General features: G+C 38.8%; 1 protein-coding gene across 3 annotated transcripts in view; it reads right to left on the bottom strand.

Moving 5' to 3' along the window:
• NSF (N-ethylmaleimide sensitive factor, vesicle fusing ATPase) overlaps positions 1 to 27,118 on the bottom strand; it is a 165,340-nt gene that overhangs the window by 63,516 nt on the left and 74,706 nt on the right. For all 3 annotated transcript variants that reach the window (XM_005668696.3, NM_001244560.1, XM_013980864.2), the window contains exon 9: positions 13,067 to 13,266. In XM_005668696.3, the coding sequence (XP_005668753.1) occupies positions 13,067 to 13,266 (200 nt within the window). The remainder of the gene's footprint in view (positions 1 to 13,066; positions 13,267 to 27,118) is intronic.

The following is a 27,118-nucleotide window of genomic DNA, read 5'->3' as shown; positions in this document are numbered from 1 at the left end:
TCAAATATCAATGTTTTTTTAGTTGATTCCTTTGAATTTTCTATATAGACAGTCATATCGTCTACAATACAACTTTGCATCCTCTTAAATAACAGGTATAATTGTTTTGGGGTATGAGATATTATTCCCAAAAAAAAAACATATAGAAGGAGAAAGAGAGGGCCTAAAAAATAAGAATTCAGAAGCATGAAAAATCACTTCAGCAAAAGGCCAAGAGGCAATTCAGGCCCTATTAAAAAAAATGAGAAAATTTACCTAAGATGAGAAACAAAATTTATAGTACTGTCATGACAGGGACCGAAATCCAGAAGTAGGCCTTTCTACCGAAACAGAGAAAAACCACACACATAAAAGTTGCAAAAGGAGAATGTTCTTTATATAAGATGATTTTAACCCTGACTTTAGGATGGAAAAAGAAATGTGTAGCTGGAAGGTCAGGGAGAAACAATAGTATATAAATGAGGTAAACAGAATCTGTAAGAAAGTTTTGGTGATGGAGGTGCTGATGAATAAAAAACAAAGTCCTAGGTTTGATTACAGCCTGCAAGTGGAAAGGGGAAGTTACAACAAAGATAAGAAATGTCTTTGTAGGCATGATAAGAAAGCTGCAGAAGGGAAAAGACAGAATGGAAATTTTTTTTATAAGTTTCTGCCATGAGATTAAAGTGTTAATAGGGCATCTAATCTAATTAGAAATGTCCTCCAGAGAACAAGATATAAACAACTGGACAAAAAAAGGACAGAAACATAGATTTGAAAATCATTTACAAACAGTAAAGAAACTAAACATTTACAAACTGTAGCAAACAAAATTCTGTAGGAAGATGACTCACATCATTAAGCTGGAAGAATACAAAAGCAAGACAGATTCTGTGCTACAATAACAGAAGATGACGCCAATAAAGGCCACCCAAAGAAAAGGGGATCAAGAAAACAGGACAAAGACAAAAGATGAAGTAGGAAGAAAAATGGTTCTAAAAATTACATGAAGGAAACTGGATTTGATCTAAAGTCATCTAAATATATAAGGTTTTTTAAATTAAAAAAATACAGATAAAACACTGTATGATCAACTAATTCCACTCCTTGATTTATAGCAGTTCTGCTCATAATTGCCCCAAACTAGAACAAATGTCAAATGCCCTCTAGTGGGTGAGGAGATAAAACTGTGGTACATCCATGTCATAGGATACTATTCAACAGTAAAAAGGGACATTTGATACATATGACAACTTGGATGAATCTCAAAGGCAATATGCTGAGCCAGTCTCAAAAGGTCACATACTATGATCCAATTAATATGACATTCGAAAGACAAAACTATAGGGATGGAAAACAGATGAGTAGTTACTAGGAGTTATTAGCAAAGGGACAGGATGAGGGAACTTGGGGAGGGGATGTAAACATTCTGCATCTAGATTTTGGTGGTGGTTACATGAAACTACACATATGTTAAAATTCATAAAACTGTACACCACAAAAGTCAATTCTCCTTCATAATAATAAATAAAAGACAGATACTGTATCTTACAACACTTCTATTACTTATTACTTGGAATAATGTTCATTCTTTAACGCATTCCCATGCAAGATGACAGTCATGTGTATCAAGGTTTCCAAAATTTAACTAGATTTCACTGCAATTTTTCCTGAACATAACTTACAAATTGCTCTTTCCACAAATGTTTTAAAACTAAATTAAAATCTGAAAAAGTCTCAATATTATCATATTTATTGAACAGATGTCTGATGACAAAAGCTTGCTGCTTATAAAAATTCAACACCAAAAACTATGCACCTTACCATCTGTGGAAAAGATAGAGGTGAGGAATTGGAAGTACAACCTTAGCTTTGCCAAACCTTTTTTTTTTTTTTTTGTCTTTTGAGGGCTGTACCTGCGGCATATGGAGGTTCCCAGGCTAGGAGTCTAATTGGAGCTACAGAGCTGCTGGCCTACACCACAGCCACAGCAATGTGGGATCCGAACCACATCTGCGACCTACACCACAGCTCATGGCAACGCCGGATCCTCAACCCACTGAGCAAGACCAGGGATTGAACCCGAAACCTCATGGCTCCTAGTCAGATTCGTTTCCACTGCGCCACGATGGGAACTCCCTGAGTCGGATTCTTAACCCACTGCACCATAGCGGGAACTCCCTTGCCAAACATTTCTACATAGTAGAGTATTAATTCTTGCCATCTTCAGTGAAAAACAAGGACATTCCTGTTTGTGACTGAAAACCTATTGAGATGCTATATTATTTTTAATTCAAGGTTGTCTGTCAATTAGCATAAAACAGAAAGTTATTATAATGTATGAATTTCGCTGTCAATGTGCCTTATGTTGCCACTGGAACCATGACTTCCTCCTCAGTCCAACCTCCAAAATCATCTAGGTGGATGGGCAGCCTCGGACAATAAGAACTCTGTGCTTGATTTAATGATCACAGAAGCAATCTTCCCTAAACATAATTCAGTACAATTCTGACCTTTTCAGAACCCTGCTAATCTTGGGACCTGTCATCAGGTCCCTTCCCCCAACCTAGTGAGTACAATAACACCAATTTCTACAGGTGTGTTACTTAAATAAAGGCAAGTTCTTACTGCAATAAATTAGGAATCAGGTGAGGAAGATGTCAAGATTAATGTTCATGGATTAATAACGCTGAATCATCAAAAAACCCTTTACCAAAGAGTTTAAAGTTCCACAATCAATCCTCTTCAACTCACTGACTTCTAGCTCTGCTCTTACCATCTGCAAAGTTTTTCCCTATAGAAACAGAGCTGATGCTGTGGAGCCCCTGGCAACAGCCTCAGAAAATGGCTGTTCTATATTTAACTAGTTTGACCTATATGCAAGTGTTCATCTTTGTCAGCCTGGACTGTCCAGAGCCACAGAAGCAATGCTTTTCTGTATTATGTAACACACATATACTCTCCATGGGGTCATTAGCTGACTATACCGAGCCATTTCTAGATGTAAGGACTGAAAAAAGTGTATCAGAAAAAGCTGGCTATGATTAATATCTACCTAGAAATTCTTTGCCAACTCAGTTTTATTATTAATAGTGTCATACTTAAACTGTCTGCAAGTTTAAAAACAGTACCAAAGATACCAATGCAGCCATGTGGAAACAATCACCAGAGATTTTATAAAATGCTTCTCATCTGCACCTAATGTTTAATCCTCAGTATACCATCAGGGTCTATTAGAAATACAATTCCAGTTTTTAATTTTGTTAAGCAGTTTCAGCTATTTATAAAGACTGGTATCTCATGATTTTTTCTTAGAAGTCTTTCACAGGAACAAAAAAAAAACATATTTTTTTTAAAATAAAATAAAATTCATTCTATCTTGCAACCAATATGTGGGTCCACTGGATCTTTTTATAAATCTAAATATTATACCATTTCGACAGTCTAGAAATTATGTCGACATTACTCAATTATTCCTATCTAGGCTAAAAAAGATTAGCAAAATTAAAAAAATGGAAGAATGGTGGAATTGCTCTGGAGAATGATGCAATAGTGAAATAAATATTACGTGACATCACCTGTCAGTTTTCTTATTGTTTTACCCAAAGTATTGCATCTTCTCTCAAGAAGGTATAAAAGAAGTCTAGAGATACCATACATCATCTTTGTTGTCCAATTTTAGTTTTGACTGAACACAGGTGAGAATTTAGATTTTCTTTGCTCCTTGGCCATAATGGCAAATAAAAGACTATCAACAGAGAATATTTCACAATTATTAGGTGAATCCAAAAACGAATGCAAAGAGATAGTGGCATTTGAAACCAATGAAGATGGTGAACTGGATCTCTATAAGGAAAATCTCAGACTATGTGCCTTCAGATGTCGGTACCATATTTGAATTTTCTCAAACTCAAAAATGATTGAGTAATATGTTTCTAAGGACAAAGAAAAAATATAGAGTTTTCATCTAGTTACTTATTCAACGGAAAGTCTTCATTGTGCAATATTTTTTGAGGAGTTCCCATTGTGGCACAGTGGAAATGAATCTAACTAGGAACCATGAGGTGGCGGGTTCGATCCCTGGCCTTGCTCAGTGCGTTAAGGATCTGGCACTGCCATGGGCTGTGGTGTAGGTCGCAGACATGGCTTGGATCTAATGTTTCTGCAGCTGTGGCGTAAAGCCAGCAGCTGTAGCTCTGATTCAGCCTCTAGCCTAGGAATCTCCATATGTGGCTAGTGTGGCCTTAAAAAGCAAAAAAAAAAAAAAAAAAAAAAAAAAAATTGACCAGCTAGGCTATCTCATTTTTCTAAAGATGAAGACAATATTTTTTATCTTTTATTTTATCTATGCATCAGAATTTCCCTGAATAGTATCTAGTCAACAGATGTTGAAGGCAGGTGTTAAAGGCAACAGGTGATATAGACATTAAAAAAATCAGATTGGATATTCTAAAAGATGCGTACAAATCTAAAACGGAAAATATTTTGCAATTATGGAGTGTCTGATGGCCATCTTAACAAAATTATAAGCCAAAGATTTTTTTAAAGAAAAAATTTCAAAATATTGTCTTGATGACGCAAATAGAAGCAGCAGAAGTAATAATAAGCTGGAAAGTATTATGGATGTATTTGAAATTTAGAATTGGTACAAGTTCATGCATGACACCTGATGAACAGTTATACATTCAGAGGCTCCTGCCCATTTTGGGTATATATCTATTGACTGACAGATCAATTGATAGATATCTTCAAACCCAGGAAAATATGGAATAAAAATTTGGTTTGCCATATTTAAGCTCTTATTAAATATTTTTGTAAATGATTTGTAAATCAACTTAAATGTAATATTTACCAAGGAGTTCTTTCAACCCAGATAGTAAACGGTTAGTAATGACCTTTTCTTGGTATGCTGAGTGGTAAAAAGATATTTGAAGCAAAAAACAATGTAGAACTAGGGATGAATTGTAAAACTGAATTGGTTCTGGGACTGTCTGAAGAGTTGTGATTAGTTATTAGACTAGCACTAAGCTACCAGGGCCCAGTGGAGCTGAGGTGGCTAAAGGTCTGAGCATGAACAAGAACTTAATGGGATGTAGGGAAGCAGGGGAGAAAACCCCTTTGTGTTGAACTAAAACGATAAAGCTCGTGACAAGTAGATTTGCAGTAGAAGGATTGTTATAAAGGCAATGTTTAACATTTATTTTTACCATCAACAAAAATAAGAAAAAGTAAGAAATGACAGGGTAGATTAGATTTAATAAAATTTACTAGATTAAAAAAATAGATATTGTATTTCTGGGTATTATTCATATTGATCCACATAAACCTACTATTTATTTTATTTTATTTTATTTTATTTATTTCTATGGCCTATGGAAGTTCCTGGGCCAGGGATTGAATTGAGCGGCAGTTTGAATCCGAGCTGCAGCTGTGATCTAAACCACAGCTGTGGCTATGCCAGGTCCTTTAAGTCCACTGCAGGTTTCAAACTTGTGTCTCCCTCAGTGACTTGAGCCACCGCACTGAGTTATTTTTTTTTTTTTTCTTTTTTAGGGCTGCACCTTTGGCATGTAGAAGTTCCCAGGCTAGGGGTTGAAATAGAACTGTAGCTGCCGGCCTACACCACAGCCATAGCAATGCCAGATCTGAGCAGTGTCTGTGACCTACACCACAGCTGACAGCAATGCCGGATCCTTAATCCACTGAGCAAGGCCAGGGACTGAACCTGCATCCTCATGGATACTAGTCGGGCTCATTACCACTGAGCTACAATGGGAACTCCTGCAGTGGGATTCTCAACCCACAGAACCACAACAGGAACTCCTGTTATTCATTTTAATGTCTAAGATGATATTCCATTTTCTACTGAGAAGAATCAGAACTTTTCCCCCCAAAGTGGAGCAATCAACATTCTAGTACATGTCATTTTGTGCACAAGTACAAGAGTGTTTCTCTAGGGTAGCTGTCTTGAAGTAAAACTCATGGGCTTTGTGCACGTTAATTTTTGTAAGATGTTACCAAATTAATCTGCAAGACATTGCCCACTTGGTATATTTTTCTAATTTATACCATGACTAGTAATACATATTAGGCCCCATTTCTCCGCAACCTCACCACTTTTAGTGTTTACTAGCCTTTGTATATTTTATCAGGCTGTTTATAAGATGATTTCTCTTTCACTATGCATCTCCCTGAGCACTGTTTCAATTGCTTATCTTTACCTGGGTTCTTCCTCTGAGAACTGCCTATTCACATCCTTAGCCAGTTTTTAAAAAAATTACAGTGTTTGTCTTTTTCTTATTATTCAGGAGTTATTACATAGAATTTACTATAGAAGGTGCCGATTCCTTGTGGATTATATGCACTGCAAATATCTTCTCTAGTTTGAGGCATTTGTATTTAGTGTAACTTGTCTGAGAGAATTTTCTTTATATTAATGTAGCTGAATTAACATTTTTTTTCCTTTCATGGGTTTGATTTCTATATATTAATAAAGAAATTCTTCCCTAGCTTCAAATCTTAAAGGCTTTTACCTTTTTCTAAAATTTTTTTTTCTAAAAGTTTTAGTTTTGTTTTTTGCAAATCCATTTTGTAATTCTGTACAAAGTGAGATAGGCCCTGCATTTAATCTTTTTCTGAACAGAGAGCCAATGATCTCAGCCCCATTCATGGAACAGCATATTATTTCCCCTCTGATTTGTGTTGTCAGTTTTCAGATAACGAGTTCTTCCTGTGCTCTACTCTTTCCTTGTTCTGTTTTCACATGAATATATAAAATTGTCTAAATTAGTACAGCTTTCCAGCAAGTCTTGATCGCTGATGAAGTAAGTTTTCATTATTCTCCAAAATTTTCACGACTCTTCGAGCATAAAAAAAAAAAAAAAAAAAAAAAAAAAAGGTTGTCAAATTCCATAAAATTCCTGTTAGACTTGATTGGAAAAGCAATGAATTTACAGATTAGTACGGGCAGAACTGTCATTTTCATCATGTCGGTATTCCTGTGCGAACATGTTCTAATTTATTTATTAGCTTTAAAAAAAAGATTTTCAAAAATGTTTATAATTTTCTCCTTTAACTTTCCTGTTATATTTAATTCTAGGTACCTTACCATTCTAACTGCTATTGTAAGTGAAATTTTTTTTAAAAAGTTACATTTTCAGTGTCTTCACATTTTGAGTCTTGTTATTCCTTTTTTGCCTTCTAAAGTACTTGAGTTTTTTCATTCCTTCCACAGCTCCTCCCCATGCCTTAGAAAAGCTTGAGAACTACACACACTTTTTACATAAACATTTGACTTAAAGTTTTATATTAACATTACTATCTTCTTCCCAAATAATACAAGGGTCTTACACGGATTCAACCCACTTCCCATGTTTTGTTCCACATTTTAGTTCTACCTTAAAAAAATACTATTGTTATTTTGTACAGTGAATGCTTATTAAATTCACCTCTTTAAAATTGTTTGTTTATTGCGAAATACGGCATACATAGAGGGAAAGTTCGCCACACGTGAATGTACATCTCCAGGAACTGTTACAAAATGAACTTCCATGCAACCATAACGAGAAGCAGAACAGTACCAGCATCCTGGCAGTGCCTCCTCCTACCCTTCCCAACACCCGTTCCCGCTGTGGCCCCATAAGCAACCACAATCTGATTTTTATGGTAATTATATCTTACTTTCCTTTATAGTTTTACCAACTGAGAAGGATGTATCATTAAACACTAACTACATTTTAGTTGAGCTTTATATAAATGGAGTCATATGGTATGTAAGATCCTTTCTTATCTGGTTTCTTTTTGCCCAACATTTATTTGTGAATTTCACAACTGTATATGGCCATAGTCTGTTTATTTTTATTACAATGCAGTACTTTATCATATATTTACATGACCATGTAAATTCTAGTTGACAGTTATTCTCTTTTGGCTCCTTAAAAATGGCATTCAACCAATTTCTGGTTTTCATCATATCTGTTGAAAAGACAGCTGCCAGCTAACTGTTGCTTCTTAGAAGATAATCTTTTTTTCTCCAGGTGTTGTGAAGATTTCTCTCTCTCTCTCTCTTTTTTTTTTGTTTTGTTTTGTTTTCAATTGTTTATCAAGGATTATCTCTAAGTATAGGATTCTTTGGTACTTCTCTTGCTTGAGGTTCACATCACTTCTGGAATCCATGGATGAATGTTCATTAGTTTTAGAAAGTTTTTTTTGTTTTTGTTTTTTTTGTCTTTCTGCCATTTCTTTGGGCCGCTCCTGTGGCATATGGAGGTTCCCAGGCTAGGGGTCCAATCAGAGCTGTAGCCACCGGCCTATGTCAGAGCCACAGCAACGCGGGATCCGAGCCGCGTCTGCAATCTACACCACAGCTCACGGCAACGCTGGATCGTTAACCCATTGAGCAAGGGCAGGGACCGAACCTGCAACCTCATGGTTCCTAGTTGGATTCGTTAACCACTGCGCCATGATGGGAACTCCTAGTTTTAGAAAGTTTTAACCCCTTCCCTCTTCAAAAATTGCTTTTGCCCCATCCTCTTTCTCCTGACTTTCTGGAAATTTAAATAGGTGTATTAGACCTTCTTGTGGTATTCCTCTCTCCTCATTACTTTCATCTTTTATCTCCAGTTATTTTTGTCTAAAATCTTTCAGTTCACTAATTCTTTCTTCAGATATGTCTAATCTGTTGTTTAAACTTGAGTTAATGTACTGAATTTCTCGTTACCAGAATTTCCATTTGATTTTTTTGTTTCATAGTGCTCTGTCAAATTTTTCAATCTTGGATCTCTCTGAATGTGACAGTTACAGTTATTTTAAAAGTCTGTGTCTGACATGTACTCTGATGTTCATTGCAGCACTATTTACAATAGCCAAAACATGGAAACAACCTAAATGTCCATCAACAGAGGAGTGGATCAAGAAGATGTGGTACATACACACAATGGAATATTACTCAGCCATTAAAAAGAACGAAATACCAGCATTTTTAGCAACATGGATGGACCTAGAAATTATCATGCTAAGTGAAATCAGCCATACAAAGAGACACCAACATCAAATGCTTTCACTGACATGTGGAATCTGAAAAAAGGACAGACCGAACTTCTTTGCAGAACAGATGCTAACTCACAGACATTGAAAAACTTATAGTCTCTGGAGGAGACAGTTTGGGGGGGTGGGGGGATGTGCTTGGGCTGTGGGATGGAAATCCTGTGAAATCAGATTGTTATGATCATTATACAACTACAGATGTGATAAATTCATTTGAGTAATAAAAAAAAGTCTATGTCTGAGAACTTCAATATCTGGATGCCCAATTTCTTTTCTTTTTCTTTTTTTTTTAGGGCCACACCCATAGCACATGGAGGTTCCCAGGCTAGGGGTCAAATAGGAGCTGTAGCCGCTGGCTTACACCACAGCCATAGCAAGACCGGATTCAAGCCGTGTCTGTGACCTACACCACCGATCAAGGCAAGGCCTGATCTTTAACCCACTGAGGGAGTCCAGGGATTGAACCTGCTAGTCAGATTTGTTTCCTCTGAGCCACGATGGGAACTCCTGGAGGCCCAGTTTCTATCATCTTTTGTTTCTCTTTTTGTGTTGTTTATGTCTTTATGTATCTGATTGCTTTTGATTATATGCCAGGCATTGCATTTGCAAACTACAGAAACAGTCTATGACCTTGCATGATACTACCTTCCTCCAGGAAGGAGCTACAATTCTGCCTAGGACCGCTGGCAATTTAGGAACTCTCAACCTAATTTTAAAAAATGATTCAAAACTGCTCTGTAGCCTCTGTTAAGAGCATGTCTGGTTCTGGTTAACCCTTGCTTCTATGGTACAGCCCTTTGAGGTCCCAACTCAAAATGAGGCATGTTCATCAGGTGTCCTCTCTTTGGGTGCCATGGGCTTTAATTTTTGTTCTCCTTACTCCAACTAGCCTGTTGAAAGGGCTGCAGAGCTGTTTAGCAGCTCCCTTCAAAAATGGCTAATATCGCTAGAGGAACAGTGACCCCATATACTGGGAACTTTTTTTCTGGGCCTCCATTCCATTCTCTCCCTAGATCTTATAAACTCTTTGGCATCTCCAAGCCAAAAAAAAAATTACTCACTGAGCTTTTCTGGTAATCTTCAGCGGCAGGCATGATTCAAATTACCTATCTGCCACTGCCAGATGTAGAATTCTCAGATTTTATTTACATATTTACAAATTTCATTACTCACCATTGTTTCTTACATCCACTATTTCCTTTTGGGTTCAATTTCCTTCAGTCTCAAGTACATCCTGCTTCACATTCTTCCAACAAGCTTCTGTGACTAGTTAATTCTATTAGACTTTGCCTGAAAAAATACCTTCATTTCATCTTACTTCTGAATGAGAATTAAGTTGGGTATAAAATTTTAAGTTGACAGTTATTTTCTTTCTTTCTTTTTTTTTTTTTTTTTTGTCTTTTTGCATTTTCTAGGGCTGTACCCACAGTATATGGAGGTTCCCAGACTAGGGGTCTAATCAGAGCTACAGCTGCCGGCCTCACCACAGCCACAGCAACACAGGATCCGAGCCAAGTCTGCGACCTACACCACAGCTCACGGCAACGCCGGTTCCTTAACACACTGAGCGAGGCCAGGGATCGAACCTGCAAGCTCATGGTTCCTTGTCAGGTTCGTTAACCACTGAGCCACGACAGGAACTCCCCATAGTTATTTTCGCTTAGCTCTATGAAGATATTCTTTCACTGTTTTCTGCTCTCTTTTGTTGTTGTTGAACTTTACTATCAACATAATGGAAATCCTTTTGGATGTCATCACCATTTCTTTTTCGTTGATGTTAAGATGTTTTTCTTTGGCATTCCAGTTTCACTACAGTGGGTATGGAAATAAGTTAATTTTTTTTTGACCGCACCCCCCAAAATGGAGAAGTTCCTGGGCCTGGGATCGAACCCCTGCCACAGCTATAACCAGAGCCATATCAGTGACAATGCCAGATCCCTGACCTGCTGAGCCATGAGGCAACTCCAAATTTCTATTTATCTCATTTGGGTTCATGGTGCTTCATGCATCTGAGTATTCATGGGTTTTTAAAAATCAATTCTAGAACACTCTCAGCCATCCTATCTTTGATTACTGCCTCTACACTATTTCTATTTGGACTTCTCATTTTAACTCTGTTATCTCAATTTCTCTCTCACGTTTCCTATCTCTATCTCTCTGTGCCACATTCTGGGTGATTTCTTTAGATCTACGCTTCTGTTTATCACTTCTCTCCAACTGGAACTACTGCTTATGTTTAACCTAGTTGCTGAATTTTAAATTTTGATGATGACATTTTCCATTTATTGAAGTTATTTTAGCTTCCCCTGTGAGAATCCTTTGTGGCCTGGGTTTGTTAAAGTATCCCTTGGGGTTTGCTTATCTCTAACAACCCTAAGTGTTATCATTAGCCTAGAATTCCTTTTAAAATTAATTTCTCAGTTGGGGTGCCCCAGACTACATTGATGCAGTGTGTATATGTGCATATTTTTTTCCAAATGCTAAGCATGAGTCAATAATCCATGGTTTAGAATTCCCATGGGAGATTCCTCAGTTCCCAGTCCAAAACCCAGACACATAGTTAAATGGTTCTGTTATTTCTCTGTGCTGGTAGGGAGATATTTTCTAGTCATTCTTTTCATTGATGATACAGCCATTCTGAAGTTTCCAGTTCCTAGACCACACCTTCAGTAAGTTCATGGACTCATTTTATGCCCCCTAGTGGAAGCTAAAACCCAAATGCATATACTACCAGAACCAAAAGCTAAAGTTTTTTATTTTTATCACTCTAATTTTTAGGTTTTTATTTTTTTATTTTTTATTTCTGAAGACTTCCTTTTCTTTCCTGAGAGCTCACTTGTGCATTTAAAACTATTTTAGTCATATTTTACTCAGCATTTGGTGATGTTTGTAGTAGGAAGGAAGATTTTTTTCAGGTTACTGAGTCAACTCTATTGCCAGAACCAGAAATCCCATGTCACTGTTTGTAAACTTTCCTTTAATGAAACAAATATGGTAATACTAGGGTATTAGTCAAGGTTTTCCAGAGAAAGAGAATCAAAAGACTTATAGCTCTATTCCCCTGGTGCCTGAAAAAATATAGAGATCTATCCATGTATCTATCTGGAAATTAATTGTAAGGAACTGGCTAACACAATTATGGGGGCTGACAAGTCCCAAGATCTGAAGTTGACAAGGTGGAAACAAGGAGAGCCAATGGTGAGGTTCCAGTCCAAAGGCCTGTAAGTTTGAAAGCCAGGAAGAGTGAGTGTTTCAGTTTGAGTCTCAGCACAGGAAAAAACTGATGTCCCAGTTTAAGGCAGTCAAGGCAGTTGGAAATTCCCTCTTATGCAAGGGAGGGTAAGCCTTTGTGTTCTATTCAGGCTTTCAACTGACTGGATGGTATATTAGGAAAGACAATCGTTTTACTCAGCCTATAAATTCAAAAGGTAAACACAACCTACCCAGAATAATATTTAACCAAACATCTGGGCACCCTTAGGCCCAGTCAAATTAACACATATAATTAACCATCACAATTAGTAAACTCTGGTTTGGTTTTTAATTAACCTTACTTTTTTCTAAGACCCAAGTCAAGCTTTCCTTTAAGACCTAACAACTTATACCTGTCACTCTATAGCTGAGCTGACTTGGTGGTAAGTCAGCTAGCTTTCTTCACATAAACCTTACATATATATAATTCTGTAAATCACTTTATGGACTTAATTTCTTTCTTTTAGGATAAATGAATTCAAGTCTCTAGAATTATTATGGGAAAAAAAGTGTCACTTAAAATACATTCATGATCTGTTCTGCAAAACCTTTGGCTTATATAATCATCATCTGTGTTTATATTATAAACATGTGGGTACTGACATCTGCTCACAGCAAGTAAATCTCCCATAATCATAGTTTGGTGGCGGAACTCAGTTCAAAATAAATTTTACCTGAAATTTTTTTCAAAATATAGATCACAGTAACAAGCTTTCCACCAAACTCTGGATTTCATTCATCCTGTAAGTGATAACAATAACAAACTTTGACAAAATTATATTAACATTACCCTCCTCTGCTCCTCTTCAGCATCAGCAAACAGTTTACGAATATTAGCCTCTGATTCTCCCACATATTTGTTGAGGATTTCTGGCCCATTGACCACTTTGGGTTCTCTTGCATTCAACATCTTGCCAATCTGTCGAGCCAACAGCGTCTTACCACAACCTGGAGGCCCATATAACAGGATGCCTTTAACATGTTTGCAACCTAAAAAGGAAAAGAAAACAGCCAAACATCAGCTACTAAAATCCAAGAAAGATATCAAAGTTTTCTTTCTTCTTTCTTCTTCATAAGCATGTTAGGAAAAATAGAGCAACAGCATTAACATATATTAATATTCAGGTGCCATAAACAGAACTGAACTCTTTTTTAAATAGAAAATCCAGAAGAAAATTCCTACATGAGTACCAATAGCTGAAGGGGAAAGCTGCCAATTAAAGGTCTTTGGAAAAGTATATTTGAACTATCATTTAGTACAAATACTTTTAACTCTGAAAATGTCTCTTTGACCTAAATACCTAATTAGGAACTATTACTTATTTTTTCATTATCCTTTAAAGTCAGGGGGAAAAAAAAGAGATCTGTTTTTAGGCAAATTTAACCCAACGCAAATCTATTATGATACAACAGGCTATGGAAACTATGTCTTAGTCACAGAAATTACAGGTCTACCTGTCAATACAAGCACTTGAAGAAAGAGCAGACATGTCTGAGTTGGGTGGGTATAGTGCAATCCATCGGATCCAGATGGATATTACTGACTTTGTAGATAAAGCGGAATGTTCTATTTCATGTGACTATGCCAAGCAGGGCACATGCTTTCTTAGAGTCACGTGGATGAAAATGAAGCTTCAAAAGAATAGCATTCAGTTCTTCTTCTAGGAAAGCATTGCTAGGTGCCTTAAAGGCATCATTAACAATAGCAAAACAGGAGTTCCTGTTGTGGCACAGTGGAAACAAATCCGACTAGTATCCATGAGGATGAGGGTTCCCAGGCCTCACTCAGTGGGTTGGGTATCCCACACTGCTGTGGCCGTGGCATAGGCTGGCCGCTGTAGCTCTGATTCGACCCCTAGCCTGAGAACCTTCATATGCTGTGGGTGTGGCCAAAAAAAAAAAAAAAAAAAAAACCTGGCAAAATAGCAAAACTGATGATTTAGACTCCTCAGGATTTCTTTAGCCCATTCTACAGAAGCATGTACTCTATTTCTTCAGATTAGGATGAACGTTGGTTTCTGTTTACTCACTCTAGGAATTTTTATCTAACAGTTTCACATTTAAGATGCATCACTGAAAAAGCATTCTGCGAAATAATGATTTCCTAGATTTCGAGTTTTACACTCAAAACTACAGGTGCGGAGTTCCCGTTGTGGCTCAGTGGTTAACGAATCCGACTAGGAACCATGAGGTTTGGGTTGGATCCCTGCCCTCGCTCAGTGGGTTAAGGATTCGGCGTTGCCGAGAGCTGTGGTGTAGGTCACAGACATGGCTCAGAGCCCACGTTGCTGTGGCTCTGGTGTAGGCTGGCAGCTACAGCTCCGATTCAACCCCTAGCCTGGAACCTCCATATGCTGCAAGAGCGGCCCTAGAAAAGGCAAAAAGACAAAAACAAAAAAAAAAGACAAAAAAAACAACAACTACAGGTGAAAAAGAAAATTTCTGGAAATGGAAAATAGTATGTTTTCATGGAAAATGTCCTCATTTGGAATGAAAGCCTTAAAAATTATACCTTTATGAGAAAATTATGACAATACATTCAATGACTCATATAAAGGAAATCTTAAAAGATGCAATCGACTCTACTGGGAATTTTAGATTCTGAGGAGGGAGACCCTTGGGTTGCCAGTACCACCATCACTTCTGTCTTTATTTCCAAAAAACAAAAACAAACAAAAAAAGCCTCCCTTTTAAATCCTTGAAAGTAATGAGATCAGTGCTTATGATTAGGTTTGTAGTGACAAGGGGAACTTAACGTAGCTTCTGGCCTATGCCAAAGCTCCAGCAACGCAAAATCTGAGGCGAGTCTTCAACCTACACCACAGCTCACAGCAACACCAGATCCTTAACCCACTGAGCAAGACCAGGAATCGAACCTGCATCCTCATGGATGCTAGTCAGATTCATTGACTGTTGAGCCATGACAGGAACCCCAAGGCTTAGAGTCTTAACCTTTCTCATTACAGAGTAAATTCTTGTCCTACGAGCTGTGGCTCATAACATGTCTCTGTCCTTTTCCCACCCTTGGAACATGAGGGGTAATGAGCATAATCCTCGAGCTTCTCCTAGAGGCCAACACCACCAAGCACTGTCAGCATTCAAGCCATTGGGTCCTACCTGAGGAGGACTTTGGACTCTGGCTCCTAATCTTCCTCTCCAGCTACTATTATGATTCAAAACTGTTCATATAAATCATAGCAGAAGCAGGTGGTGGGGAAACAGGCATGAGGAGAAGAGAGCCAGAAAGGAGAAAATGAAGACTTACTGAGTACCTACGAGTACCAGGCCTTAGACCCCCCCAGTCTCCTAACCTTTTCCAAGTTTATCAACCTTCCAATCACACTTCCTTCCACATCAAGCCATACTTTCTTTCAAAGACTCACAACTCCTTGGCCTTCTTATAGTTCTGTTAAACCTACCCCATGAGCCCTGAACACAATATAGCTTTATTGCACTACACATTGGCCGCAGAGCATGACTGGAGAAAATTACACCACTGTGCCGACTGACAGCCTAACAGGCTCAGGCTATCCAATTTCAATTCTACCCTCACTGCTTTCTCAATACTGCATGCCACCTACTTGTTTCTCTTCTCCGTAGTAACTACCCAGATCGTCACTGTTCTCTTCTCAAGTGCTATCCCACACCACAGTTCTTAGAGATGATCTAGATTCCTACTTCGCCTATTTTTTTTTTTAAAAAAGGAACTACCGGGCGTGAACTCCCTTCAGCTCCCAGCTTCTTTATCTACAAATTTATCTTCAGACCTCTCCATTTTCAACCTCAGCATTAATTCTCATAGGAGGGTTTTCCTTCCTCTTTTCCAAGGTTTAAATTGTAATTATTTGTTTATATACCTTCCTCTCCATTAGACTGTGAACAACCTCAAAGGCAGGGACTGTCTCCTCAATCCTGAATCACAAACACCCAGCCTAATGCCCAGCACGTAATATACAGTCAATAAATGGCTGAATAAGGAAATTGTTGATTCTTTTCCTACAAAACTCATAGAAAATGAGAAGACGGTTTATAAAAAATTATTTGAGGCTCTTAATTTATGAAGTGTTTACTTTCATGGCTGAATTATTTAAATACCCCCCAAAATACTGGCTCAGACTTTACAAATTTGGCAAGACAAACTACATAATATATAAGTACTAGAATCTTAACTCTGCAATTGTTTTTATAGGTGAGAAATGCTTGATTTAATGTGTTTTGACCACTTTATAAGACTCAGATCTTATAACTCACAAAACATTACCATTAAATTTGAGAGAAAGAGATAAAGTGCATATCCATGGAACGTACACATAATACAGATCTCTGAAATTACAGAATCTACTCCATATAACATCAATAGGATTGCCCTAGAAGCTCTAGTCTGCATTAAAACCATAATTACTTCAGGATCTCAAGAAAGCACATCAAAAATACACATTGACGTGAAGATTTTCAAAACCCACCTCTATAAAGGAAGCAGTTACTTGAATAAGCAGTGGAAATGGGAATTTGTTATTACTATTATTATCATAGCCTCTTCTGACTTATTAAATAAGCGTTGGCCTCTAATTTTAAATGAGTCATAAAAACTCTTCATAAGTAATTCCATTCAACAAAAGTGTACTAATCTCCTGTTTGGACTAGGCATGCAACTAGGTGTTCGGGATACAAACATGAAAAAGACAGTCCCTACCTGCAGGGCATTTCTGAATTAGCAGGAAAGACAGAAATAAAAATAGGTTATCTACAATATGATATGATATTATCAGAGATATGTACGAAATGATTGTGGAACCTAGCCGAGAGAGACTGATTCTGCCAGGGTGATGGCAGAAAATTAGCCATGGACAGGGGAAGGAATAACATTCAGTCTGGGCCTCGAAGGACAGGTAGAGGCTCCTGGATGGGAAAGAGAAGGGAAACAGGGCCCTAAAGAGAGAGACTGGCATGATCAGAGGCATAGATACGTGGGTGTAGAAGCTGTCCTCTTAAAACAGCCAGTAGTCACTGACTGTGGCTGGGAGCCTTGGGGGTGAGTACCTGAGGAAGAGGCACTTGACACCATGCCCAGGAGTTTTTAGTTTGTTTTGTAAAAATCCCGAGGTTTTTAATCAAGAGGATAAAGAGGGATGTGTTTAAAAACTAACGCTGGCGGCAGAGCGAGGAAGGACTGGAGAACCAAGATCGGAGGGTGGAAGTGGAGTTGGAGGAATGCTCTTAACCTTTTTCTGGGGACATCGTCTCACTGGCTGGCTCTGAATTGTTGCCAATTAAGCTTTCATATCCCTCCGATTTCTTTGGAAGCACAGGACAACTGGGTCCAGAGGCCACAGAAGGCCCTCCTACTGATGTCCCATCTTTCCCCCAAGCTTTGCCAGGACATTAAGGCCTAGCTCTGATGCTGGGGAGCCTCTGATCTCTGGCTGCTGGACTGTCTGATTGCCGAACTGTACTGATTGCCATTATGGTTTTTTTTTCTTCATGTCTTACATGCCCCCTCACTATTTAGAGATCAGGTCCCTGGGTTAGGGAACAGCAAAGGGCAGGCACAGAAGGAGGAGAAATAAGTGGAACTGACTTGTTTAAATTGTCATATTCTCTCATTCTATCTCTTATTTTCTTTCCCGTGGAATAGTCTGATGGACCTCCCTCGAAAAATATCCATGTACAAAAAATTTGCATGCAATTTTGAGAACATTCTTAGAGGTCCAATCATGGAATTCAAACTAAAATTCCCTGAATGTGGAGTTCTCTTGCGGCACAGCGGGTTAAGGATCTAACGTTGTCACTGCAGTGTCTTGGGTCACTGCTGTGGCATGAGTTCGATCCCCAGCCCGGGGAACTTCTGCATGCTGCAGGTGTAGCCAAAAACAAAAACAAACAAACAACCCCCCCCAAATCCCTGAATGTATTACTAAAATAATCCAGAGACCAAGAATGGAAAGATACAGTAGATCATAAGAAACAGTAGGAAAAGAAAGGAAGACGTGAGATAATAGAAACCAAAAGAAAATAAGAGAAAGAGGAGTCAATGATCTAGATCTAAGGCATTTAGCCTGAAAACATGGGGAAAATGATTGTAACCTCAGAAAATAACCAAGAAGTTAGCAAGAGGAAAGTAGAGAGAATCATAACTTTGCTTTTGGCTTCATGGTATCAGGCAGTGATGCCCATTAAAAAATACTTGTTAAGGAGTTCCAGTTGTGGCTCAGTGGGTAAAGGACCTGACATTGTCTCTGTGAGGATGAGGGTTTGATCCCTGGCCTCGCTCAGTGTGTTAGGGATCTGACATTGCTGCAAGCTGCAGCATAATAACTCACAGATGTGACTCAGATCTGGCATTGCTGTGGCTGTGGTATAGGCCACAGCTGCAGCTCCAATCTGACCCCTTGGCCTGGGAACTTCCATACGCTGCAGATGTGACTATAAAAAGAAGAAAACAATAATAATAAATAGTTGTTGAAAGCTCAGAAAAAATAGTATAAGAACTATTGGTTCAATATTTTTGAATGCCTGCTCTGGGCACATGAAAAGCCTCAAAAAACTTTCAGCAGAGGAATGTCACAATAGGGATAAAGGCTCCAGAGACAGAGGATGAGGCTGGGAAAGAGAACATTGGATTTAAAAACCAGGAAGTTTATGCTGATCTGGGTCAGATCATTTGGAGTTGAGGTAGGAGAAGGAAGTGAAGTAGTGTAAGTAGGAACAGACTGAGATCATACTTTCAGGAACTATGGCAACAAAGAGAAGGGATTTAAGGAGATAGCTACAAGGAAATCTCTTCTTCTGAGACTAGTTAAAGTAAAGGAGAGAAGAGGAAGTGAGCTGAGGTTACATCTGTAGAGTTCTGTTTACTGTGTGAAGTAGGGGCTCAGGTCATCTACTGTGGGGTATGGAGATGATATTGGGAAACATGATAAAGGTTTGGAAAGATGTGGGGAATTGGGAAAATATGTGGGGGAAATGGGCCTGAGCAGACAGATGCCATCAGGTAAGCGAACTCAGCAGATGAAATCCAGGTCACCGAGGGACTACTGTAATTATATAGCAATTTAGAGTGTTAGGTAAGCTGCAGGTTCTTACTCAATTCTATAAATGTAAGCTCATCAAAGCTGCCATTAAGCATCTTGATTTTCGTTTGTTTTAACCATCTCTTTTTTTCAAAATTCAATCTTAAAGTCTAGCCACATGAAGTAAATAATAGTATCAATTTAATTTGAAGTCAACATATTTATAGCTTGATTCCATCACCTAATTTTCTATCCAAAAGGATCCAAAACTATCACATTTTCCCTCCACTTTCCACAAAGTTTGAGGCTTTAGTCTCCATTTCTAAGGCATTTGCATCTTTTCTCCTTCCTCCATAACTTAAAGTTATAACTAGCGTGGGCTAATCAAATATAGTGCCAAAGCATTTCTTCTTGTCATTTCCTGTATTCAGTTACTTCACTGCTTATTTTTATTAAGTGCTCCTGTTAATCATCTTCTTAAAAATATCTAATTTTTATCTGGATGAGGTACAACTATAACCACTCTGAGTTACAGTAACATAAAGGAAAATAAGTAGTAGTGAAAAGCATAATTCAAAATGGCCAAAAATGGCTTTAATATATTTGGTTTTCAAATTTAAGTTGCTAATTTTATTTGACTATAGGAGTAAATGAAGGTCTGGGATGTCATATTCTTTCATTCGTTCAACAAATGCTACAGTTGGAGGTGGGAACATGAGGCAGTTCTCTCCTGATTATTTCTACTTCCTGAGTGAAATAAAGATTCCAGATCATCAGTGGGGAGTGTAAGGATGGAGAAAGGGAAGAGGTGGTGTTGGAGGTCCAAGGAGAATGGAGATAAACTGGTCATCTCAGAGAGCAGGGGAGGAAACAGACTGACTGAAGGAAATAATCGCTTCTCAGCCCTCTTGCTAAAATCAAGTGTAGCCTAAGGACATAGAAAAAGAATGCCAGGAAATACCGAATCCAAGAACTACTGAGGGCTTGCTTGAGATGTGGCTCTTAAATTTAGAGACATCAAACACCATGTTTTTGTATTTTTCTTAAGCTACAGTGAAGGGTCTGGGTCCTGATACAGAGTAAGCAGATAGCTGAGAAACACGACACACAGAGAAGAGGAGGAGCAAGGCTGTTAAGGGAGGAGGTGAGGAGGGTAAAGGTGGTAGACCATGGACTCTAACCTCGGTAAAGACGACAAAACGGCTGGGAAGTGAGAGAGTAAATTAATTTGATCTCATGGGATCATACTTGCTGGAGTTGGGGCAGGGAGGGCGGTGTTGGAAGAAAGCAAGGGAAAAAGAGAGAGAGCTACAGAGAAAGATGCTTAAAACTGAGATCCCCAAAGTGGTTGTTACTGGTAATGGCTAAGTCTTGAGTATGACCAAAGAGTGAGTGGCTAGGATGGAGTGAAAGAACAGTTAAGTGGAAATGGGAACTCCAAAGAACTGGGAAGGTAGATTGTTGAGCAAATCACCAACCAGGATACTAAAGTCACCAGAGAAACAGAGATAAATGAAACAATGAAGATTAGAGTTACATGGGCAAGTACACCGGACAACTTCTTTATCTGGATCCCCTGTTCAATGCTCTCTAGCAGGGTTACTCTTATTCGCTTCCATTTTGTTTTCTGTGTTAGGAACAATGAAAAGTATTCATTATCTATTACTGAATCATTATGTAACAGCTATTAATAAAGGTATAAATAACATTAAAAGCTAAAGAAATAAACATAGAAAGTGGTAATGCAATAGTTTACTAAGGATTTAAGTGAACATGACATTGGAACCTCACTATAAGACTACAGTCTGTAAATAATTTTAGCAGAAGGCTTGTTTGTCTCTCATTCTAGAGCCCTTGTCATCAGGTATTTTAAATGATTTCCTAAAATATGAACCACAAAGCTGCATTTCAATTATATTTCACAATAGATATGTCAAAAGGATGAAAGTATGACTTGTGGTCAGGTGCCAGATAGGTGAGGACTGACTGGATTAAGTATATTAGGAAATAAATCAAGTGAAAAACCTCTAGAGGAGTTCCCATCATGGCTCAGTGGTTAATGAACCCAACTAGGACTCATGAGGTCACGGGTTCGAACCCTAGCCTTGCTCAGCGAGTTAAGGATCCAGCGTTGCTGTGAGCTGTGGTGTGGGTCACAGACACAACTTGGATCCCGCATTGCTGTGACTGTGGCCAGCAGCTGTAGCTCCAATTCAACCCCTGGCTTGGGAACCTCCATATGCTATGGGTGTGGCCCTAAAAAGACAAAAGACAAAAAACAAAAAAATCTTCTAGAGAACACTAAAAATTACTAAGAGTCCGGGAGTTCCTGTTGTGGCTCAGCAGGTTAGAAACCCAACTAGTGTCCATGAGGATGTAGGTTCAATCCCTGGCCTTGCTCAGTGGGTTGAGGATGCATTGTTCCCATGAGCTGCGGTGTAGGTTGCAGACAGGACTTGGATCTGGTGTTGCTGTGGCTGTGGCATAGGCCAGCAGCTGCAGCTCTGATTCAACCCCTGGTCTGGGAACTTCCATATGCCATGCATGTGGTTCTAAAAAGCAAAAAAAAAAAAAAAAAAAGCTACTAAGAGTCCCATTTTTCTGACTGGTGATTCTCAGACTTAGATTTCTAAAACTAGCTACAGAATTTTTTTTTTTAAACTGGAGATTAGTGCTATCATTAGGTTGCCTTTTTTTTTTTTTTTTTTTTTTTTTTTTTGCCACACTTGTGGCATATGGAAGTTCCCAGGGCAGGTACTGAATCTGAGCTGCGACCTACACCATAGCCACGGCAATGCTGGATCCTTAACCTACTGTGCCAGGCACAGGATTGAACCTGAGCCACCACAGAGACAGTTTCAGATCCTAAAACCACTGCATCACAGTGGGAACTTCTGGATTGCTTATTTTGCAGAGTAAAGGTTTTTTAAACAACAACAAAATCAAATCAAACCTGACATCTTCTATCACCACCATTTCATATAAGAATATATGTGAAGAGTTCCCATCATGGCTCAGTGGTTAATGAATCCGACTAGGAACCATGAGGTTGCAGATTCAAGCCCTGGCCTTGCTCAGTGGGTTAAGGATCTGGTGTTGCTGTGAGCTGTGGTGTAGGTCACAGATGTGGCTTTAGATCCTGTGTTGCTGTGGCTGTGGCGTGGGCCAGTGGCTACAGCTCCAATTCAACCCCTAGCCTAGTCTGGGAACCTCCATATTCTGCAAGAGTGGTCTTAGAAAAGGCAAAAAGACGAAAGAAAGAAAGAAAGAGAGAGAGAGAGAGAGAAAGAAACAAAGAAAGAGAGAAAGAAAGAAAGAGAAAGAGAGAAAGAGAGAAAGAAAGAGAAAGAAAGAGAAGGAAAGAAAGAGAGAGAGAGAGAAAGAGAGAAAGAAAGAGAAAGAAAGAAAATATATATGAAAACGTAGGACAGACATAATCTCAGACTAAAGAACAGTTTTCTGTATAAATACTCAAAAGTGAGGGCTCTGGAGTTAACTTGCCTAGATTCAAGTCCTGGCTCTTCCACTAACTAGCTGAAATAATAATAGCAAGTACCTCAGAAGATTATTATAATTATAATTTTTTTCTTTTTAGGACTGCACCTGCAGCACAGGATCCGAGCTGCATCTGACCTAAACTGAAGCTCATGGGAATGCTGGATCCTTAACCCACTGAGTCAGGCCAGGGATCAAACCTGCAACCCCATGGATACTAGTCGGGTTTGTTACCGCTGAGCCACAATGGGCACTCCCTCAATGTCTATTTTGTACGTAAGTTCATTTGTATCATATTTTAGATTCCACAGATAAGCGATATCATATGGTATTTGTCTTTCTCTTTCTGACTTACTTTGTTTAGAATGATAATCTCTAGGTCCCTCCATGTAGCTGCAAATGGCTTTATTTCATTCTTCTTCTTTAGCCATTCATCTGTCAATGGACATTTAGGTTGTTTCCCTGCAGTGGCTATTAGGAAGATTATTAGCAAGATTAAGTCCCATAAGGAACTCAGAATACTTCCTGGAACAAAGAACTCATAAATATTGGCTTAATTAATATTAGCTTATTTTTATCATCTTGCTATAGAGGAGTGATAAAAGAGAACTAGACTCTCAACTGTTATGTGAGAATCAGATCATTGTTAGGTGACTGTAAAGCTTGAAAATAAATGACTATCAGAGTTCCCGTTGTGGTGCAGCAGAAACGAATCCGACTAGGAATCATGAGGTTGTGAGTTCGATCCCTGGCCTTGCTCAGTGGGTTAAGGATCCAGTGTTGCCGTGAGCTGTGGTGTAGGTTGCAGGTGCGGCTCAGATCTGGCATTGCTGTGGCTCTGGCATAGGCCAGAGGCCACAGCTCCGAATGGACCCCTAGCTTGGAAACCTACATATGCCACGGGTACGGCCCTCAAAAGACAAAACAAACAAACAAACAAAAAACAAAAGGAGAAAGAAAAGAAATGACCGTCTTGCTTGTGAAATTCTTCCTGACTATTGTGACCCTCTGGTCCCTTAAACACTAAACACTACTGTCATGTGAACATCGCAAGTTATAGTACCTGTTCCTTGATGAACCTAAACTCCAAATCAATGCCGTAGTAAACGAGTTGTAACACAGTAGTTTCACAAAGACTTTACCAGTGTTCAGTAGGTCAGGATTCTCCGTAGTTTAAATCTGTCTTCCAGGTAGATTACATCATGGTCAATCCTGAATGCTTTTCTTATGCCCGAGGCAGAATCAATCCATACCTACTTCTCAAGCCTGACAACCTCATTTAGGGTCAGTATGTAGTTCATCCATAAAAACCAAGCGACCGTGACCGTGACCATCGGTTCCACATGTCCACATCCTTCTATCATCTTTCTCTAAGGATGTTTCTTTTCCAAAGTTGCCTTTATCTTCTCAACTGCACCCATTCTCAGAGTCTTTAACTACCAGATATTAGGAAGCTGCCCCCTCCTCTTTCTTAGGGGACACACACCTCACTCTGCCAGCACTCCCCTGGGATGACGGGCTTCTACTGAGAGGAACTGGGGCTGTTTCGGCTGCTTCACCTGAAAGGGCATCTGCAACGTACACGACCAACGCCCATTCTTCGCCTCTTAACTGAAGGCAGATTAATGTGATCTATGCTTCTCACCTTAACTACCACTCTCTCAGTTGAATTCTCCACCAAGAGACAAATTCTGGAATACTGTTTGAACCCTAGGTGTTAATATTCAGTGATTATAATCATATCCTTTTGGTAGGGAGGCTTTAAGGTGTGTGCATAGCTTGAAATTATTTCTGATCTAAATGTCCAAATAGAATAAGACCTTATCCACTAGAATAAGGTTTATGTAGGCCCTCTGAAGAAAATAATACATGAAAATACACATAAGAATGTAATATACTAATTATAATCTCTTTTCTTAAAATAGCTCAATGAAAAATATGCAGCCTTATTTCTGGAATAAAATGAATAAATAGTAATGTTACCATTTACAATCTTTCAAATATTATCCATAAATGTAACAAATTTATATTTGCTAATTGCTTCAATTTTAAACAACAGTGAATTTTCTTTGTTTTCCTGAGATAGTATCAGAGGCACGGTGCATGGAGGAAAAACTGTCCGTCAACTTTTAGGTAACCAAAAGAAGAAAAAAGTTTTGCCAAACACTAATTTTGCACAAGAGTAAGCAGAGTAATAATAAATTAGGAGCGATCCCTGTCAAAACAGCATTAGGATAAGGAGTGTTTAATTTATTTTGTGGGAGACACAGTCTATAGAGAGAGAGAGAGAAGAGTCAAGTGGGCTGTGAGGTTTAAAGGGGAATCCCAAGCAGTTTCCAGTTCAGATGCAGACAGATTCTAGGTGTTTGCCAGAGAGGGAGGATATCGACAAACTAGGGGCAAGTCAGGACATAGTCACAAGTCTTGCAAGCCTCCCTCTGCAGTTATGCAAATCAGATTTGAATGCTTATTTTTTAATAGCTCATGGACTTGCAGAAAACATGATCACAAATCAGTATTTATATTTGATCTTTTGTTTCCAAGTTTGCATAATTCCAACTTCTCCTAGAATTCTGAGCATTTTCTTAGTTCTATTCAACTTATCCTTTTGGTAACAGAATATGATTATTATGCTACGAAGTAGTTTTGAATTTTCCAGCCATGCAGTGAGGACTTGGACCATAACTTCCATCAGCTCATAATGTAGGAGGATATTTTATTGTTTGTTTCAAAGACTGTCAATCAGCCTCTAAAACAAGTTATCTACCTTTGCTTCCCTGTGCACTTACCAAATCTTTAAGAAAAAGGAAATACTAGGAATTCTCTGGTGGCACAGTGGGTTAAGGATCTGGCGTTGTCACTGCAGGGGCTTGGGTCGCTGCTGTGGCACGGGTTTGATGCCTGGCCCCAGAACTTCCACATGCTGTGGGTGTAGCCAAACAAACAAACAAACAAAAAACAAAAGAAAAGGAAAGGAAATACTTAAGACTAAAAAATACAACTTCTGACCCTATTTGAGCAGTCAGGTCTTTGATCATCCATTCTCTGGGTTTCATTTTGTCTGGTAGAGACATGCTGTTGCCCCATCAACTTTAGAATGCCAAGAGCACTTTGAGTTCCATTAAGACAGAGTGAAAACAGCCTGTGCCCTGAGCACTAAGCAGCTGTGCAGGATGTCTACCACCTGATCGGTCAACATCCAGGTTAGTCACCTGAGAGTCAGTATAGATCCTAGCCTTAGATAGCCTAGAACTAAAGAGGGGGTATGTTCAGCATCTCTCCAAACTAATCTTTGCTCACTTCCCCACCCTCTTATACTCCCTAAGAGGGTGTGGCCTGGTATTTCATGAATTCTTGATGACAAAGATCATGCTTCTGCTATAGCAGGTCCTGCCTTGCTGCTATCTGGCAGCATGTATCTTTTTATTAGTTTCAGAATTTTATGTCTTTTCCTTTCTTCTTTTGCCCTCTGTCCCTTAAACTCATTTTACTTGCTATTCTATAAGGCCTCTACTTCAGACTAGCAAATACCTTGTTTTCTCTAGCAGATAGATAACTTCTAACTATTCTCCTACACCTGGAACTTCTACTGTATCATTCATGTTCTTCTCTTCCTCAGAAGCCACCTCTTAAATGAATGCCGCCTAACTCTGTTGGTATCTAAGTCTGTTGATACCACCTAGTTCTGGCCACAGCTTTGGGTTCTGGTCTTCAATACTTACAGTAGCAGCTGTCATACTTTAACATGCACCCACCTCCAATGGAGCTCGTTAAAATGCAGATTTCCAAGCACTACTCCCAGAAATTTGAATTCATTAAGTCTGGAGTGGAGCTAGGGAAGCTATTTAACAAGCAACTCCCGCTCTCATGATTCTAATGCAGGCTAGAGGATGCTTTGAGAAACATCATTAATAGTTACAGCTCATACTACATTAAGCTGCCTTCTAAGAGTTCTTAGGTTTTTAGTATATATGTTCTATAGCCTCAATTAAATCATAAGCTAATAAGGATACTCTACTCTCTGACAAGTTGTAGCTGTAGAAGAGCAAAGAGCTACTCTAGCAGGACAAAATTCATCAAGAATAAGGGAAGATTTCTGTACTTGAGTACAGCTGGTGGAGATATGCTTTTGTGAGAGAAGATGTGGGGGTTTTACCTAACAATAAATTGAATATGAGTCAAGACAGAATGTGGATGTCAAAAATGTTAATGCAATTTCAACCTGCATCAAAAGAAGACTGATGTTCTGAACAAAGGACGAACCATTCTGGTCTATTATATAACATGGACCATACTTGCAGTACTCCAAGGACTCCACTGATTTCTGAGTTTCACAA

The sequence above is a fragment of the Sus scrofa genome, chromosome 12 (genome assembly GCF_000003025.6).
Source record: "Sus scrofa isolate TJ Tabasco breed Duroc chromosome 12, Sscrofa11.1, whole genome shotgun sequence".
NCBI classification, from domain to species: domain Eukaryota; kingdom Metazoa; phylum Chordata; class Mammalia; order Artiodactyla; family Suidae; genus Sus; species Sus scrofa.
The sequence above is the reverse complement of the archived record's forward strand: the minus strand, read 5'-3'. Positions and strand labels throughout refer to the sequence as shown.